Source organism: Dysidea avara, chromosome 3, assembly GCF_963678975.1.
Source record: "Dysidea avara chromosome 3, odDysAvar1.4, whole genome shotgun sequence".
In the NCBI taxonomy this organism is placed as follows: domain Eukaryota; kingdom Metazoa; phylum Porifera; class Demospongiae; order Dictyoceratida; family Dysideidae; genus Dysidea; species Dysidea avara.
The window spans coordinates 13,879,660-13,899,589 of NC_089274.1; the positions used below are offsets into that span (position 1 = coordinate 13,879,660).

General features: G+C 37.0%; 2 protein-coding genes across 6 annotated transcripts; one reads left to right on the top strand and one right to left on the bottom strand.

Moving 5' to 3' along the window:
- Window positions 1-151: 151 nt before the first annotated feature.
- LOC136249479 (protein NLRC5-like) lies at window positions 152-11,202 on the bottom strand. Its single transcript, XM_066041491.1, has 3 exons — window positions 10,957-11,202; window positions 6,066-6,305; window positions 152-5,497 (listed from the first exon to the last, which is right to left on the bottom strand). Exons 1-3 carry the CDS (start codon window positions 11,036-11,038, stop codon window positions 537-539), a joined length of 5,283 nt encoding a protein of 1,760 aa, XP_065897563.1. The 5' UTR covers window positions 11,039-11,202; the 3' UTR covers window positions 152-536.
- Window positions 11,203-11,314: 112 nt separating this feature from the next.
- Window positions 11,315-19,454, top strand: LOC136249483 (ATP-binding cassette sub-family C member 4-like). 5 transcript variants are annotated; one of them, XM_066041501.1, is made up of 7 exons: window positions 11,454-11,591; window positions 13,042-13,237; window positions 15,148-15,258; window positions 15,614-15,731; window positions 15,854-16,141; window positions 18,744-18,921; window positions 18,965-19,454. In XM_066041501.1, exons 2-6 carry the CDS (start codon window positions 13,047-13,049, stop codon window positions 18,807-18,809), a joined length of 774 nt encoding a protein of 257 aa, XP_065897573.1. In that variant the 5' UTR covers window positions 11,454-11,591; window positions 13,042-13,046; the 3' UTR covers window positions 18,810-18,921; window positions 18,965-19,454. The 5 variants fall into 5 exon arrangements, with proteins under 5 accessions (XP_065897575.1, XP_065897573.1, XP_065897572.1 ...); XM_066041500.1 differs by having other exon boundaries at window positions 18,982-19,454; XM_066041503.1 differs by lacking the exon at window positions 13,042-13,237 and having other exon boundaries at window positions 11,315-11,591; window positions 18,982-19,303.
- The last annotated feature ends 476 nt before the right edge of the window (window positions 19,455-19,930 follow it).

The following is a 19,930-nucleotide window of genomic DNA, read 5'->3' on the forward strand; positions in this document are numbered from 1 at the left end:
ATTGTTTAAATGGGATTCTGAGGTATATAGCTATATACATAATTTGAAAGTATACAAAAGATATGATCACAGATATACAAGGCCACCAAGAAATGGCTGCAGTGATGTTAACCTATAACGGTAATAAATTTTCTATTGATATTAAGGCTGCCACAATTGATATTATAATACTTTTTTTTACACCAGCACAAAGGCTGCAGATAATTATATGTTTACTACTATACATATTACAAGCAACAACTATATACACTGATGCTTAGCAAAAAACCATGCAATTTTATACAATGATAGCTATAGTGTATACTGTAGTTTCACTGTGCTGCAGGTAGTATAAACGATAATGATAAAGTGTATGTGTATTTGTTTGCTTGGGAATAGTATGTGTTTATTGCACTTGTTCCATTCACCTTGCTGTTAAGTACTACTTCTTTGATGAATAATATTCATGTACATATACTCGGGTAAAGCATCATGCAGCTGTATTATTTAATGTCAGTGATAACACCATTAAGGCTGATACAATCTTAGTATTTCCATTAGAGATAGAGTTTTTCCAGTTTAATATTATGAACCAAAACAGCTGTGATATCACTTGCTGCTTCGCCACTAATATTGTTGCTGGAAATATCAAGTTCTGTCAAGGATACAGTATATTGTAAAGCTCTTGCAACTTTAATAGCATCTTCTGTTTTGAAATTATTGTCTTGCAGGCAAAGCTTCTCTAGTTTTGTGTTATGACGCAAAACTTTTGCAATAAAATCAGCTGCTTCAGAATTAAGATTATTACTTGAAACATCAAATTCCATCAGATTCACAGTATTATGCAAACTCTGCATTATCTTAATGATACCTGCTGTTTCTAAATTATTTCCACCAAGACAAATCTTCTGTAACCTTGTGTTGCAAGATAAAACAGCGGCAATGCCATCTGCAGCTTTGACACAAATATTGTTGTTTGAAATATCTAGCACAGATAGATTGTAGATGATTTTTAAAGCGGTCATGATCTTAACAATACCTATTGTTCCCAAGTTGTTCATTTGTAGATAAAGATTTTGTAGATTGGTGCTGTGAGCCAAAACAGCTGAAATATCATCTGCTGCTTCACTACAAATTTTGCTATTTTCAATGCTCAAGTCTGTCAGTAATGAAGTGCTCAGCAGTGCTCTTGCAATCTTACTAGTACCTTCACTTCCTAAACTGTTTCTACCTAGATGTAGCTTTCGCAAATAAATATTATGATCTAATACAGCAGCAATTTCATCTGCTGCTTCACTGTCAATGTTGTTACCCAAAATGTCAAATTCTTTCAAGAACATTGCATCCTTTAATGCCCTTGCAATTTTGATGGCACCAATTGTTCCTATGTTGTTTGAACGTATATAAAACTTCTGCAGTTTTTTATTATAAGACAATACTGTTGCTATATCATCTGCAGCTGCACTACCAATGTTGTTGTTTGACATACTGAGTTCAATTAGGGAAGAAGTTTCTTTTAAGGCTTGCACAATTTTCATTGCACCCACTGTACCTAAATCGTTACTTTGCATATAGAACGTACGTAATTTAGTACTGTGTGACAAAGTAACTGCAATGTCATCTGCTGCTTTGTTACCAATACTGTTACTTGAAATATTAAATTCTATCAGTGAAGCATTGCATAAAGCTCTTGCAACCTTTATTGCACCTAATGTTCTTAAATTATTTCCATTAGCATAAAGTTTACGTAAATTGTTATTATGATGTATAACAGCTGCAATTTTGTCTGCTGCTGCATCACAGACATTGTTACATGAAAAGTTGAACTCTGTAAGAGATACGGTGTTCTGCAAACCTGTTGTAATCTTCATAATACCAATTGTTTCCAATCTATTTCCACCTAGATATAGCTTTTGCAAATTGGTGCTGTGTTGTAAAACAGCTGCAATATCATCTGCCGCTTCTTCACCAATGTTGTTATTTGAAATATTTAAATCTGTTAGAGAATAATTATTTTGTAAAGCCCTAACAATCTGAATCACACCAGCTGTTCCAAAATTGTTTCCATTTATGTACAACTTTTGTAGATCAGTATTTTTGGCTATAATGCATGCAATATCGTAAGCTGCTTCACTGGTAATGTTGTTGTCTGAAATTACAAATTCTATCAGTGATGAGGCATTTTGTAAGGCTTTTCCAATTTTAATTGCACTTATTGTTCCTAAATTATTCTGGTGTAGAAAAAGTTTCTGAAGTTGAGTATTATGAGACAGAAAAACTGCTATATCATCTGCTGTTTCAACACTGATATCATTATTTGAAAGAGCAAATTCTGTTAATGATAACCTACTACCTAAAGCATTAACAATCTTAGTGGGACCATTTGGACCAAAATTATTTCCGTGAAGGTAAAGCTTTTGTAACTTGACATTTTGAGACAAGACGGTTGCTATGTAATACACTGCTTCACCACTAATACCATTGCTTGACAAATCACATTCTGTCAGTGAAGAGGCACCTTCTAAGGCTCTCATTACTGTAATAGTACCTGTTGTTTCCAATTTATTATTTTCTAGATAAAGTTTTTGCAATTTAGCACTATTTGATAGGATAACTGCAATATCATCTGCTGCTTCACAATTGATATTATTATTTGAAACACTAAAGTCTGTCAGAGAAAATGTGCATTGTAAGGCCCTTGCAATCTTAATGGTACCAGCTGTTCCTAAATGATTTCCACCCAGATAAAGTTTCTGTAATGCAGTATTATGGGACAAAACAGTAGCAATATCATCAGCCGCCTCACAACTGACATCGTTATTTGAAATGTTAAGTTCTGTTAATGAAGAGATGCTCTGTAAAGGTCTTGCAATTTGTATAATGCCTGTGGTCTGAAAATTGTTGCCCTGAATATAAAGTTTTCTTAGTTTAACATTATGAGATAAAGCAGTTGCGATATCACTTGCTGCTTCAATTCCAATACTGTTATTGGAAATATCAAATTCTGTTAGTGATAAAGAATCTTTTAAAGCTCTTGCAATCTTGATAGCACCTGCTGTCCCTAACTTATTTGACTGCAAATAAAGGGTTCGTATACCAACATTACAAGATATAATAACTGCAATATCACCTGCAGCTTTATCACTAATACCAATTTTTGAAATACTTAATCCCATCAGTGTTGTAAGACTTCCAATAGTCTTCCTTGTCACCTCACTCTGTACTGCTGGCAATGCCTCTAAATATGAAGCCCTAAACCGGAGATCATGGCATATCACAGAAGCTAAAAAATCTGCTACATACTTATGTGGCAAAGTAATATTATAATGGTAATCGACTGATGAAATGCTGCTTAGTAAATAAGCACCCATTGAGTGCATATTAGATCCATAAAGTTTAATTAGTTGAAATCGAGACAGCATAGATGAAAACTTGTTTTTAGCATGAGGAATTATATACGTAAAGACAATGCTAGCTAGTTCATACTGAGTCACTTTTTTCACAAATTCTGTTAGCTTGTTGATGATATATTCATCATTTTCATTCAACTTGCAGTTGCTAAACTGACTGCATTTAATAAAGTCTTCTTTAGCATACATAGCAATTATTCTGTTTTGCTCTTCGATATATGTAACCAAGAGTAATCCATCAGTTACAGTTTTTACTACATGCGCTTGTAAATGTTGCTTCATCTTACAGCTAAAAGTGTTAATTGTTTTCATTAACACACTATCATACAAACTGTTGACAGAAAGAGCTAACTCTTCAGTGTGCCAGAATCTCAATACTTTACAAAGTCTATTGACAGATTCCCAGTGCAAGTTGTTACATGAAATGTTGAAACTTTTGACTTGCAAGGCCACATTTTGAGAATAAAATACTGTACAAAAAGCATTGCAGGTCTTGTCATCAATATTGCAGTGTGATACATCAAGCTTCTCCCATGTTTTACCGGGGGATCTTAATAGTAAAATTGCAAGAGTATTTACATCATTAGGTGATAAAACTTGGTGACTGAGGTCAATTATCCCATTGTGGAAAATGTTTTCAATAGATGGCAACATCTTATGATTGACTTCAGCTAAGCAGTGTAGCAGATGAAGACATTTAATTTTATTGCTCAAGATTTTGCTAGATATGATGGAAGCTTTCATTATTTGACTAGATAACATGAAACGGCTACCAGAGAGAAAATGCTTGAAGGCAAACTTTTTACCTCCCGTTATGCCAACATACATAATCCAAGTGTTGAAATAACGTGTTCTCCAAAATGTGTTAGTGAGTAAAGCAATTACTTTGTGTCGTGGTAGTGAGGCAATATGGTAAGCAGCCATGTATTCTTGGATGGAAAAATGAAGGAAATGAAATGATTCATGATCACAGCCATCTTGTGGTTTGAAATACCGAGCAGGTTTCAACAGTCCAAGTCCATACCAATTAGACGGATTAAAGTTAGGACATGCTGCTTTAACCTCAGCTAGTGTGAACACCAGTTGATCCTTTTGTAAAGCAAGAAATGCAAATTGTGACAATTCCTTGACTATTTGATCATAAGGATGGGGAATGTCATTGAGGCTAGCTACACCAGTAGTACACACCATTCTGTCTTTTTTGAGAAAATGAACGATCGTCATGATAATGAACTTTTCAAAAAGTTTTGTTTGTGTGTTTGGCAATGCGTTGATACCGTCTTCAGCAAGGGAAAGTAGTATACTCATGTTTAGTGGAATATAACATAATGTATTAAGATATTGATTGAATTGCAGAAAACTTCTGAGCTCTTCAATTTTGTCCTGCTGGCCTTGTAAAGCTTCTTGAATAAATTGTTGCCGATTTTCCTCAGCAAACCCCAACACCTCTGCTCTGCAGTCTACAATAGTATGGAGGTGTGATGAGGCAGCAGGACGAGATGTGATGACCACACCACATTTTGTTAACCTCTTACGATCAATAATATCATTTATAAATGAGTCGTGGTTATCTTCAGAAACTTCATCATATCCGTCAAGTATAATAACAAGGTGCTGACCATCAGTTTGAACAAGCCAATCAGTGACTTTACTGGATGCAGTCTCACAAAAATAACTCACAAGTGATTTAACATTGGTTATACGTCTTATCTGAGGAGCACGCATAAATAGTAAGAACAGTAACTGTTTGCTGGTTAGTATACTGTGATTTGCCCACTGCGAAGCAATTTCTTTGCTTAAAATAGTTTTGCCTATTCCAGGTGCTCCTTCAATGAGAATCCGGTAAGGATAAGGTGTGGCTCCTTCAAATGGTATAAATAGATCATTGATGTTCTTAACAGCTAGGTCATTCATACTGTACCCTTTAGTAAATAACCTTTTTGCACCAGAAATGACCTCAGATTCAGTACACCTTCCTTCATGATGGATGACAGTTAATGGAGTGTAATGTTTAGGATAGTATGGAGGCCAGTCATCGTGTGGGGTGTGCCTGTTTTGTATGTATCTGTTCTTGACTACTGTTTGTATATTGGCAACATCCACATTGACTAGAGAAAAATAGTTAATAATGATGTACATCAACAAAAATTAAGTAAATTCTTACATGTGAATACATATATAAATGACACATAACCAGGGCGTTTATATTTAGCATAGAGACTTCAAGTCATGTATACATCTCCTCTTATCATGTATTGCTGCTATAAGAACTGTGATACATTTGTAACAGCATACTTTTAGTGTTTAAAATGATGTTTTTTAACCTGCAGGTAATAATGACTGTTATGTAATGCTGAGAATCAAGCTATACTAAAAGTGATGCAGTAGCATGTCAATTGGCAACCCAGCCACTTAATGTTATGGTGGGTATCAGGTAAACCAAATCAAACATGGTTGGGACTGGCAATCATAAACAGCAGACTATGGTGTTAGAGATTCCTAAGCTTATACACTAGTTTTAGTAGTTTAAATTGTACAGAAATATTTTATGTAGGTGCTTTGTACATAGTATTTAAACAGCATGCAGTATGTCAGTAAAGAAACATGAAATTAAGTTTAATAGTCCAGTTTTAGCATCTAAATGCATACAACATACACCACAGAATATTCTCATACCACAAGTTGGCAATCTAACAATAGCTAGAATCAAAGCTTCCCAAGAAGCAGCAGGATTCCTATTAAGCCAATCATCTAATATATCATGACAACACTTTCTACAATCGTTGGGCTGATCATGTTCAATGATGTTCATCACGTGATGGTCAACTCCTAACTCCATACCCAGCTGTCTCCACTGTGGTGACCACTGTGGTACTACATGATTGCTGATGTCTGCAAGTGCTGGTCTTTCTTTTTCTGTATCAGTGTATACATGTGCAATGATATATAGTACACTTGATATAATTATAATTAGGCCACAGCAAGTTGAAATACTCAAATTTCATTGGCTATGCTCAGGTATCTAAATCCTGTAGATCCCTTGTTTATGTCTCAATTGATCCCTGTCTCTGGGCCGTCTGGGATGATACAAAACATGGCAATTATGTGCCTGTAACATTGGTGGCATTTAACTGGATAGTAAGTGCCATTACAAGTTACAGGGGGTTTGTTCTACTCACAAATGTTACATTTCTCGTGTTACAAGGTACAACAAGCAGCAGTGAAGGTACATGAACGAGCTGTGGTCTAAATTAGTTATAGACATTGAAACACAGGGTTCTATGGAATTTAAAAACCCTCAGGTCCTGTAGTAGTGCCCTTGCTTTGCTCATGCGCCACAACACAGGGCCTTTCGGGTTTCTAAATTCTGTGTTTCGATGTCTAACTATTATATAGATAAGAAACTGAATGCCCATATAATAGTTGACTTTCAGACTATGCTATGGCAGGGGTCTATGTACTGTAATATAAGGCCCTGTGTTGTGCATGTCACCTGAAGGTGCTACTACAGGGCTTGAAAGTTACCTGACCCCGGTGACCTGAAGTCTAGTTTATTTAGACCCTATATTGTTGCACTTTGACAGCTGTTTGTAATAGAGAAAACAATGAGTAATGTAATGTTAATTAGTTAACAGGGTAACCTTCAATATAGGGTCTAAATAAACTAGACTTCAGGTCACCGGGGTCACGTAACCTTCAAGCCCTGTAGTAGCACCTTCAGGTCACCACCTGAGATTAACATTACATTAAAACAATTAGTAATGTAATGTTAATTAGTATGGCTCCAGAAATTGCAGCTAAGGCAATGACAGCGGATTCACGAATCTGTTGTTACGATTACATTCTGTCCACTGCACCATGCTGTTTGCTTTCATCAATCATTCGCTTCTTTGTTCTTCTTGAAGGATAATTAATAGTTGTGGTATGTGCCACAACCCAAACTCATGATTGTACGTTTGCATAACACGAGGGTGAACGGTATAGTAACCAAGTGTCTCTAGCATTTATTAATGCTGGGTAGTCATTTTATAGTCTTACCAGTTTAGTTTGTTGCAAGGTAGCTAGCTAATAATGCCTTTGAGGGGCGGATTCACCTTAATTGGGATCCAGACTTCTAAAAGCGAGGCTTCTACGTGGACTCTCCAGCAATGTTTTACTGTTAAATCATCAAAATTTAGGCCATTAGAAATGCAGAGGTACTTATTGCATACGAAGATAAAAGATAGCTACTTCAAGTGATATTTATACTATGTGGAAAACAAGGAGTATATATAATATAGCTAGCTAGCTAGACATAAAAAAGTAAACAAACTAGCTATTAAAAATTTAAAAGGAAGTAGGGATTGATATATAACAATTATACATGCTACAAAAAGTAAGGAAACAAGCTCAAAAATGATACAGCTGAAATGAGAAACGATCCATGCAATAAAAAGTAAGGAAACAAGATTAGATGACTACTTGCTAAAATTAGACTTAATGTCTACTTTTGGCTATAGTATCTTGAAATGAGACCATCAGATTAGTCAAAAGTAGAGATTAAAGTGTGTCTCATTTTAGCAAGTAGTCATATCTAATCTTGTTTCCTTACTTTTTATTGCAAGGATCGTTTCTCATTTCAGTTGCATCCTTTTTGAGCTTGTTTCCTTACATTTCATATCAAAACTACTCTGTACATTTTGTCAAATCACAGCCAAAACCTCAATGGTCAATTTTTTTTTCACAGAAATCTAAGTTTTACCCTTAATTCTAAAGAATTAAACATTAAAAAGATGTAATATCTACTTTATAACCCTTTCACTACCTCAGGTTTGTCAAACAAGCTGATTAAAAAAACCTTGTCATTCCTTGTCCAATACAAAATACATGCGTTTTGTAATATATTCAGAAAACACAAAAGTACAGGCATTAGCACCCATAATTTCTACAGCACATTATACAATGAAAGAAAGCCCATGAATTGCCCTATACAATGCTTGGGATTGTAACGTTACCACAGTGTCACTTATACATTGTTGATTATGGCATAATGCGCATTCCATACAAAAGCCTATTGGAGAAATTGATTATGTGGGTGGACAAATCCCAAAAGTACAGGCTGTTAACCTCCACCAAATCCCCAAAACTTGGTATCATTGTATGTGTTGAAGCGTACTGATTAAGAATCCACCCGTACTGAGTGTTTAACTGGTAATTTTACAAAGAAGTACTCGAAAAACCTTGTTTTTCCAGCATTATTTTATGTACCTGATGATGCGTAATTCACAAGAACAAGGCTCTTTCTGCCCTTCCTGTTCGTCTCAGAGCAAAATCTAATATACCACAGGACTCGCCTGACATTAACAAGTTCGATAAACCAAACGGTGTTTACGTAAACTGAAGTATGCGGAAGTTATAGTGGTTTGTTTATGAGGTGGTGTAATTTTTACCGGAAATGGGCAAAACCTTGCGGAATCCGGTAAATTTGACATTAGTTTTGATATGTTGTAGCATGTATAATTATTTTATATCAATCCCTACTTCCTTTTAAATTTAAAATTTTAAAATAGCTTTAGTATAGTATTTATTTGGTAAAGGTAGCAAGCATCTTTAGGCTAGTTTTTTTTTTTTTTTTTTTTTTGTGATCACAGCAGAAAGGTGTATAATAAAACTCCAATGTAAGTTCTATATTCATCAAAAATGTAGGGAGATGTTGAGTTTCATAGTTTGCTACATAGAAAAATGTTTCACTGTAGCTCATGGGTAGAATGGTTTTTTTTGGTCATTATGACACGTAACTTAACCGGCTACAGTAGATTATTGGTGATGCTACACAGTTGGCAGTGCAAAGTAATGTGATCACGCAAATGTAATAATAATGTCACTTGTTTTTGCTTTGATTACTCTTGTGATTACCATAGGAATGTCTGAGAACTGTCCATTTATTTATTAATGTTTACAGCACGTAAGTACCATATATTATTTTAGGCAGTATAGAGCCTCCTAGAAGGCCAGGCAAAATTGATTGCTAATTTCCCGTTTCCACTGCCCGCGCATGCCTTTATAGAAGTGCCACAAAATTTTCATTATATGGCTATTTCCACCGCATGGATTTTCAAATATTCACCAATATTTTCATTATTGTAATAGTGGGTTTATTTTAGTGTTTTCTTCAAGGTTTTGGCCATAATGAATAGTGTACTCACGTGAGACACGGGAGTTGGAGTACTGAATATTTGTCTCCGCTGAAACACCCTTTCTCTTGGTTCTACAGGCGTACAAGTATTGTTGTTCATTGTAACATATAGAGAAACTATTTACCATGCCAAAAATCAGGGGAGTCAAGCCGTCTAGTGGAAATTCGACTTCACCAGCGTTCTCATTGGATAAAGAGGAGAGTGACACGTGTATCACCTGTAACAAGTTACGAATTCGAACAAGTTAATAACTGGTGATGCTTTTGAGTGCGTTTAGTGCAGAAAGTGGCAGCACAGAGTTTGCATTAATTTAAGTGTTGGGCAATATGGCGCTCTTTCTGATTTACCAAACAATATTGTATTTTTCTGTTCTCATTGTTTTTACAAATTGCCCAACGCCCTAATGGCTTATGACAACACTAAGGAAGTTTGTGATGTAATAGAAACTAAGCTGAACTCTGTGCAAATGGATCTATTAAACAGATTTGAGGACTTGACGGAGAAAGTAAATAATTTAGTTAGTTACAATGAACAAGGGCCTGATACCGCTATGGTAGTAGAAAACACTGAGCCATCTGAACAAGTGATCCATAGCAAGGAGGTAACTGTTGAATCAATAGCATCAATGACTGCAGCAATCATATCTGAAGAAAAGGAACGGGAGAAACGGAAACTGAATTTGATTGTGCACAACCTTCCAGAATCCACATCAGCGGAAGCCAGTATTCGGAAGAATGAAGATACTCAGAATGTCACATCCTTGATTAATAAATACATTAGAGTTAATGCTCACATCAGTAATGTAACACGGATTGGTAAACAGACTGGAAGGCCCAGACTCACGAAAGTTACTTTGTCAACAAGAGAGGAAAAGTTTAAAATTCTCCACAACAGGTTGAACTTGCGTAAGAAGGAGCACCCGACTCATGTCACTAAAGTATTTATAACACCTGACTTAACCCCACAAGAGCAAATACGGAACAAACAACTACGTGCCAGGCTAAGTGAGCTCAACAAGCAGGATAAATTGTATCGGATTAAGAATGGTAAAATAGTTCTAAGAGAAGCTTCCTAATTTAGACCAACTCCATCATATCAAGCCATATAATATCAAGATCAAAATACATCTGTAGCTACAGAACAGATTTTAGCGATGCAGTGTCTCAAGTAAGTACTGTGATGAACTTGATCAGAAACTCTTGAATAATTTTGTAAGATATAAGATATATGCGTCATACTCCTTAATGGAGGTTTTGCATATTAAACTTAATAATAATAATGGCTTTCGCCCGGTACGATATTGATCTGTGACGTGACGGGACTCTGAAACTAGCAATCAACTTTGCATGGCCTAAACTAAAAGTGGTTACTTAAAACGTGTTTCAGCTTACTTTTAGAAACGAATGGCTTTAGATCTGTGGGCACCCTTGATAGTTGATCATCTATACATGCGAGATCTGGTGGCACGGCCATCCTCACCAGTTGCTCAGTCTCTCCTCGTTCAGTCCCGTCTCAAAGAGAACTAGATTACGTCAGTATATAGTTCACAGTTTTGTCTATCCGCTCGTGTCTAGCTTGCTGACGAGATGAGAGCTAACAGTCTCCTAGGTTGTCTTCACAATGAAGTCATCAGCAAGTATTTGTTTACAAGGAAAACCCCTTTTTCTTTTGTGTAGGCGTCGGACTTTTCCCGACGCCCACCCAAAAGAAAAGTAGTCGTCTGGCTACGCTAGACCAGGTAGCGCATGCGCTTATTCGAAAAAATACCGGTACCAGGTCTATAAGCGCCCCCTCGTGACAGGTGACGAGAGGTCGAGCGAAGAGGTTGCTCGTGACAAGAGGTCTAATCAAAGTGGTACATAGTCTCAGTCTATACATTGAAGCAAGTCGGTGTAATGATAACTGATGGTGATCGTCAGATTACGAGAGGAGAGCAGGATGCCTCGCTGGATACAGACTTCGTGTTTGAGACACCCGCCAAAGATGCATGGAAGAAAGCAACATTGATTTCTAAACTGTTCTTAAGGTACAGCATGTCATTTAACCAACAAATGTTAGGGTTTCCAGCTCAAATAGGAAGGTGCTTCCTTTTGTTGTTGTTTCTGAAGCAATGTGGAGATTTTCACACAGGCTGACCTATAAAGCAAGCAAGTGTCCTTGTAGCATTGGGTATCAGCATACGTTTAACACACAAAACATACAAAAAGTGGTCAACTGACCAAAAATACCACAAGGCCACTTCAACTAAATTTCTTGTTTCTCAGACCTGACCGACCCACCCGTAAAATTTGTAAATGAAATGTTTTTGTCCAATTTTAAAGATCACGTGTTCGATCATGTGAGTTTGTGGCATCAATGTATTGTTGGCCATCCATATCTGCTATGTGTGGGGCGAGCTTGGTTATTACAAGAAGAGTTGTAAAAGTAGACCATGGATGGATGTGTGGTCATTTAGCTATAACCAGAACTACTAGTTTGTTATTGAACGCCGTAGTTAAAGGTGTTGCCATAACTTCAGTTTTAAAAAAATTATTACCACCTATTATTTTATTTATACCTACCTACCGACCCACTTTTACACTAGTTTCAGTCCAAGAAACAAAAGATTTAGTTGCATTGGACAGTTTATTCAAAATCATTGTATAGCGTGATCTAAGTTGTATTTCTTACCTTAATGAAGACTTCTACATCTTGTAGTGCTATATAGTACATCCTGTATAGCTGTAATGGGATTGTTGGCCACGTGACCACTTTTTGGATATTTACAGTTGACAGTTTAATAATATATGTGACTGGATTTTGGAAAAACGATCCAAATCGCACATTAGAAGTTTCGAGATAAATGGTTTTAAAGAATTGAAGCCAGCATAACTCTCCAAGGATAGCAAGCACGCGTATGAAATTTACACAAAAGATGCATCAATCTGTTATCTTTCAAGCCACTTCCAGTACTTGTAGTTGCTTGTACAGTTTCCCGCCAAATAAGATAGAAATCTGAGCAATTAGACGAGCGAAGTAGTATCACGAGTGCTCACAAAGGGGTGGAGGCTGGGGGGTGGCGGGGAGGGTAAAAGATAGGCCTCAAAATGGAGGCAGACCACGATTTGAGTCCAGACTTGAGATTACAGGGCTGTGCTGGCTCCTTAGTGGCTGATATGTAGCAAAATCTACAGAGAACACGTCTGGCCAACATTATAAGGCTGTCCACCAGTAAACCACTGATTCTTGCCAAGCCAGGTCCTTCACAAGGCCTGAAACCGCCATTTGGGCACTCCACACCACCCAGAAAAGACGTCTATTAAAACCAGCCTCGTGTAGTTTGAGTAGTGCTGAGGGTCAAAACTTGTAGTACGATAGTGTAGCTATCCACTGGTGGTGTTAGTTTGATTTTGCCTGATGTGTGATTTGGTTCGGTTCTGTAAAATCTGGTCACATATTAGCATTTGCTTGAGGTCAATCTGTGTGAAAATTTTCAGGAACAATGAAAAGAGCTGAGGCATCATCCATTTTGCAGTGGAAATCTGGGATTTTTGGTCGTGTGACCACTTTTTGGATAACTTATGTTATGAATGGTACAGTACTCACCCTGGGATCCCCCAAACGAAATGGTGCCCCCCATAATGCTGTCACCAAAAATCATAGAGAAATCACCAAAAATCTGCTGCTAAAAAGGTGAGACAACCTTTACAAAAGGTCGAATATTGAATTTTAAAAGTTGTTCAGTTAATAGTCTGCCTATCTGCCTGACTATAGTCGCAAGGCTACCATCATGTATGCCATAATACTTAACTCATGTCTGGGAGTGCCTTTTTGGAGTTTGGACAAGTGTGTGCCCTTGCCTAATTTCTTATTAGTATGCTGGTTGTCATCTTCTTTATGCAAACAAACCATATTCAATTATTGAGGCATTGATTTTCGGTATATTGACACTTTACTTGAGGAACGTGTTGAGATGCTACAAAATCATTTGAAGTGCTTAATACACTACTGCAAGAGGTATTGGACACCTGTGTAGATGCACAAGAGATTCGACCACACCCCTTAACAATAGTAATGATTGAACACAAAATCACATCTGATCACTCAAACACAGCACCTCACCCCCCTTAGTGATCTTCTAGTGTGTGACTGTTTTATTGGCTGTTGTATTGCTATTAAGGTACTTCGATCTCTCTGCATAGTTGCACCCCCGATAGAGCCACCTTACAAGGTAAATTGTTCAGGGGTGCAGTTATTAACAAAGCATAAGTACTTCAAATAATTTTGTGGTGCTTTTATACATGTCTCTAAAGAAACATGTCATTGCAAAAATTAAGCTATATTGCTTAAATAAAGAAAGCAATGATTTACCATAAAAGGTAACTACAAGGGAGATTTGTTAGAACACGACATGCCACAAGTAAGCTTGTTATTATAGCATAATATTGAGGCTGTGCAGCACCTTTTGACTATTCTGGAACGAAGATCAGGGGCGTAGGAAGCATGGGTGCCATGGGTGCTTGGGAACCCATAAATATTTCCAGTTGCGTAACTAATGGGTGTCAGCACACTGTACATATTACTGAAAAGATCGAGATACTCTAATAGAGCAGTCAATGACTCTAATAAAGCTGTCACGACCTTTTTTTTTTTTTGTTTTTGGTCTTCAGCTTTACCACTGGGCACCCATAAGTTAAATATCTTCCTACACCCCTGAAGATCAAAAATCAATTTTTTCTTGTTGATTTTTGAATTCAAAATCAATACATTTGCGAGTATATACCGTATTGACCAGTTTATAGCCGCGGCTACTATAACTTTCAGCAAGCAAAACCCTGCAGCTACTATATGAAGGCGGCTACTATGAGCTTATGTGGCAGCAGCCCGCAGCGTTTATATGGATTCACGAGTAGTCTCGCATGGCCAGACCTTTTTTTTCTCTTTTTCATTTGGTTTTCTCGACCAAATGAAAAAGAAAAAAAGAAGATCTGGCCACGCGAGACCCTTGTTTAATCATCTGTCAATACTGTTATTCATTTTAATTTCTCTCAAAAATGCTATTTCCTGGCTTAAAACAACTCCTTTGCCTGGTTTCTGCTTCAAACGTGTCTAGTCAACACTTACAACAGTATGTTCAGATACAAGCTGCAGCTCTTATACGAGGATGGCTCTTATGACAATAATTCTAGGCTGTGGAGCAGCTACTATCTGGGAGCGGATATTATACAAGCCACGGCTTTTAACTGGTCAAATACCGTATATGTAAAGACCCTTCCATAAAGATAAAATTCATTCCTTAAATTTTTATGGTGATTTGTACATAAATTTTTATGGTGAATTGCTTTTATTTTGGTTAAAAAAGGCAGTAATACAATTTAAAAAACTAAAAAATTTATATGCTAGACTATTAAGTAATCACTTAAGTGTCTTTTTGTGCTAAAAGTGAACAATAAAAATAAGATTTCTTTGATCGATGTTCACCTTTAGAAGTCAGGTTTGTCTCAGAATATTCCATGTATCAGTTATATGTCCGTACTGAGTAATTTGTATCTGATACCAGAAATGATTTTCATACATTAACAGAATTATGACTTTTCTACTAGTTGGCTAGACCCACTGATCTGGATAGGGTACAAAAGAGAGTTGAAACAAGATGATCTCTATGCTACTCCTAAAGGAGCTCAATCACAAATTTTAGTGAAGAAATTTAACAAGTTAGTCATCACTATGTTACTTGTTAAGGGACAGTGAAGTTTCAGGGAATCGAGTGATATAAGAACTCTATCAATGACAATTTATTGTTGTGTGAGTTGTGCTACCTAAAGTTTATTGTAGTGTATAGCGCAAAAGTTTAAGAAATTTTTGAGAAATTTGTTTGCTGTTTGTCAAAAAAGATCCCCACTTGAAAATTTTATATTTTTGATAGTCCACAAGAACATTTTGTGAAATCTTACTTGTTAAAATAATACTTGATTGTTCAATTTGTCAAGATACTTCTGTGTCAAAAATTTGTGCTATGTGGTATTCTCTTAACACAATGCTCTGCTTAGTAGTGTGTTGTCATTGTAGATACTGGAATGATGAACTCCAGCGCCATAAGAGGGGACTAACACCTCGACTGTGGTTTGCAATATTGCAGTGTTTGAAGTGGCGTCTACTAATACATGGAATCCTATTCTTTATATTTGTTAGTATTGTAACATGCATACATACACTTACGTATGTACGTATGTATTTATGTATGTATGTATGTGTGTATGTGTGTATGTATGTATGTATAAAAAAAGTGTATATGTGTGCTTCCAACAGCTCCTTCCTCAAATTGGCCAGTCCATACTTGTTGGTTATCTGTCTCAATATTTCTGTGAGAAGAATAGTCTGGAAGAGGAGCTGTCTTTACTGAGGGCTTCAAATAATTCTGAACTGGTCGATCAAAAAGAAGATATACAAACAGCCACCAGAAATGCTTACCTCTATGCTGCAGGGATAACTGTGTTGACATTCTTTTCAGTTCTTTTGGGTATATGGGTATTTTATGTTAGTCAAATGAACGGGATGATGTGCCGGATTGTGATGACCATGTCTATTTATTCAAAGGTAAATTTGTGTAGTCTATGCAGTAGAAATTGCACATAGAATTTGCCAAGCTTTATACGTGTATACAGTACATTTATAATGATTCAGTACATATACAAATACAAGTAATAGGAATTTTAAGTTCAATTGAGTAAACTAGACAGATGCTAAAAGCATGATGGGGCGAGCCTGAGACGATGAGTTATGTGTATTATCAGGAGCTCATCGAGTCCGAAGCTCCATAATAATTATTTGTAGAGCTACAATGCTACAATTACATCATTCTTTATGGTATGTCAGAACTTTTCCTAGATAAGGAATATATTATGTTAAGAAATGTTTCGTATGTTTGAATTTTTCAGTGCTGTCCACATTGAGAGTACGTGGAGTTACATGCTTCCTCGTCCTTCAGATTTGATGAGTCTGTGGTAGTAGCAATGATGGAGAGCAAATGAGCTACATGATTAAAACACTTTATACAGTAATTGTAGCTAATTTTGAGTATGATTGATAAGTGTGTATCAAACCGTAATATTTTCTTTTTCAGATAACAATAAAACCATGCTGATTACCAAAATTTGGCAATCTTGCTTAGTGTACTATGGGCAAGAGCAAAGTATTTACTCTTGGCATAAGAAGGCGTCCTGAGGTATATATTATCTATGGCATAAGGTGATAGCACAGCTCTCAGCAAAGATATTATAAGCACCTTTACATCGTTGATCAGAAACATATCAACAACCCCTTTACTTTTAAAGGTGGTAATTTACTGAAGCCTTTGCATGCATAATTGGATTTTAGCATGGGATGCACCAAGGAGAGAGCTGTTAAAATACTGCTGCTTTATTTTATTTAAAGCACAGGCAACATCTTAATTAATTTTATCATTTAGTTTTCTTTTCTGTTCCAGTGTCACATTGGGCGATCAGCTGGCATACTACTGAACACAAACCTTGCGTGTCTCTTCCGCGGTCTTCTTCTCTCTTCAAGTCTATCACACTCTCTATCACACTCTCTTCTTCACCTGAGCCTTTTTGCTCTAGCTTCTTCGCTTTCCACATTGCTAACCATGCCATATGTATTACCGTGTTCTTTGCGTAAACGTTTGGGAACGCGACGATCGTACGGTCCAATGGACTACTAACAGTGTGGGACTTTCCGTGTTCTTTCGGTAAACGTTTGGGAACGCGACGATCGTACGGTCCAATGGACTACTAACGGTGTGGGACTTTCCGTGTTCTTTCGGTAAACGTTTGGGAACGCGACGATCGTACGGTCGAATCGAGTACTGCAATTGTGGGACTCGCTCAGGCTCGCCCCAATTAAGCTTGTCTGAAGGCATCAGTCAGTCAGTCAGCCAGTTATTAATGAATTTTTTTAGAATTGACCTATTGGAAGGATTTTGGGTCACACTGTACTTTTGGGCCTAACAATACTGCCCAAATGTCATGAAGTTGTGGTTTCTGGTCAATATGTTTTGTGAGATAGGGCATGATCACTAATATACAGTACTAGACTACTGTACTGTATAATGCTTTACACAGTTGTGGTTGACAAAAGGGCACGTCTCAGGGAAAAGTGATGTTGAACCGTGAATAAATCAAGCCTGTAGCCTTAACCATGGTCGAATTATACTTGGCTGAAGGTATCAGGTAGTCAGCAGAAAATTCAGCTAATAAAAAAATTTTTAAGAAGAGTTTGGGGTCACTCTGAAAATATTTATGGCATAGGCAGCTCCAGGATTTTTGGTGACTGGTTTCTGATCAAGAGCATAGCTAGATTTTTGGTGAAGACCAAAAAAAATTAAATGTAACTGCTTGCTGAGAATAACTGCCCTCCACTAACTATATCACTGATAAAGTACATAAAAGTCCCTATTTATAGCTACATAGCTTGCTACACTGCTGCTCTGAATATTGTGACTGCTTTATTAGAGTGATTGATTGCTCTATTAGAGTATCTTGATCTGAATGTGACCGGTTTCCAGAAACCTCCGAAACCTCCTGGAGCTGCCCCTGTATAGGCTTGGTTATGTCTAACCAATACTGCCAGCTGTCATGAAGAAAAGGTTTTTGGATGATATTTTTGGGCAAGAAAGCTCGTACGTACCTCCATGATCCCACTACACAGTACTACTGTACTGTATGATACATTGAAAATTTTGAGTCGTGTAATGTACAGATAATCTCTGCATAGTAATGGCCACATTTTTATTATGGGGGGGGGGGGGTGGGGGGATTCATGAAATACTTGACCACATTTCCTCCATTAAAATTATAGCCCTATTTTGTGCTTCCTAAAATTTTTAAAAGCAAATTAATTCTGTACGCAGAATTTGAGAATTTACTGTATCTTCAGAAAGAATCAAAAGTGGTACTCAAGTGATTTATTTTCTTACACTTTGAAATTGACAATTTTGTAATACTATACGGTGTCAAAATGCCGTGGCCTTGACAGTGCACACTGCAGGTGTTCATCAGTGTACTTGTATACCCGTGCAACTAAACTCAGTGGTGTAATGAATCATTGATATGAATGTAGGTGAAAAAGATGTTATGATACAGCTTGATGTGTGTACTCTGCTGCTGATATGATGTTTGTATGCACTTGCATATTTTTTCAGGTTTTGAGATTGTCACAGTCCACCATTAGTCAACAGTCTATTGGACGTCTTGTGAACCTTATTTAATGGGAGTATGCATAGCAGCAATAGGTAGTTGATGATGAGTGTATATTCAAGTGAACGTGGTAGCACGATGTGATGAAACAGAGATAGCTCAAATGAGATCTTGCTACTGTTTGTAAGTGGTATAATATATGCATGCTATATTAACTGCATTATAGCTATTGCAATTCTCTAGGTAGCCAGCTACTGATTGTCATGCAGTGTTCAACTGGATGGTGAACTCAGCAGATTTTTTGTTAGCTATAAATAAGAGGAACTATAAATCCCTTTAATGTTATAGACATGATTGTACAGTGGTCAATTTATAAGAAATGATCATCTACACCATCTACACAAAGGTATAATAGTACCTTGGATATTAGCTATTAGTATAGCCAGGTGTAGTATGAAGTACCGTGTATTCTCTGTTTCTCCTTCGTCTTTCTTCAGCTTCTTCTGGTGTTTCTCGGTCCCTTCTCAATCTGTATAGCTGTCTCCTTCTTCTAAGCCGTTCTTCTGCATTCATACAGACCTTCAGCACTTGTGCTGTAAAGCATTAATAAATAAATCAAATTTAGCCAACCTTAGGTGATTTTCATATTCACGCGCTGATACACGTGTTTCATACGCTGTAATCTACGTCGTATATTTCTCCGTGACATGGTCGATGAGACGAACATATATGGAAGTGCTGTAATCTACTTTGTATATTTCTCCGTGACATGGTTGATGAGACTAACATATATGGAAGTGCTGTAATCTACGTCGTATATTTCTCGGTGACATGGCCGATGAGACGAACATATATGGAAGTGCTGTAATCTACGTCGTATATTTCTCCGTGACATGGTCGATAAGACGAACATATATGGAAGTGCTGTAATCTATGTCGTATATTTCTCCGTGGCATGGTCGATGAGACGAACATATATGGAAGTGCTGTAATCTACTTTGTATATTTCTCCGTGACATGGTCGATGAGACGAACATATATGGAAGTGCTGTAATCTACGTCGTAGTCTATATTTCTCGGTGACATGGCCGATGAGACGAACATATATGGAAGTGCTGTAATCTACGTCGTATATTTCTCCGTGACATGGTCGATAAGACGAACATATATGGAAGTGCTGTAATCTATGTCG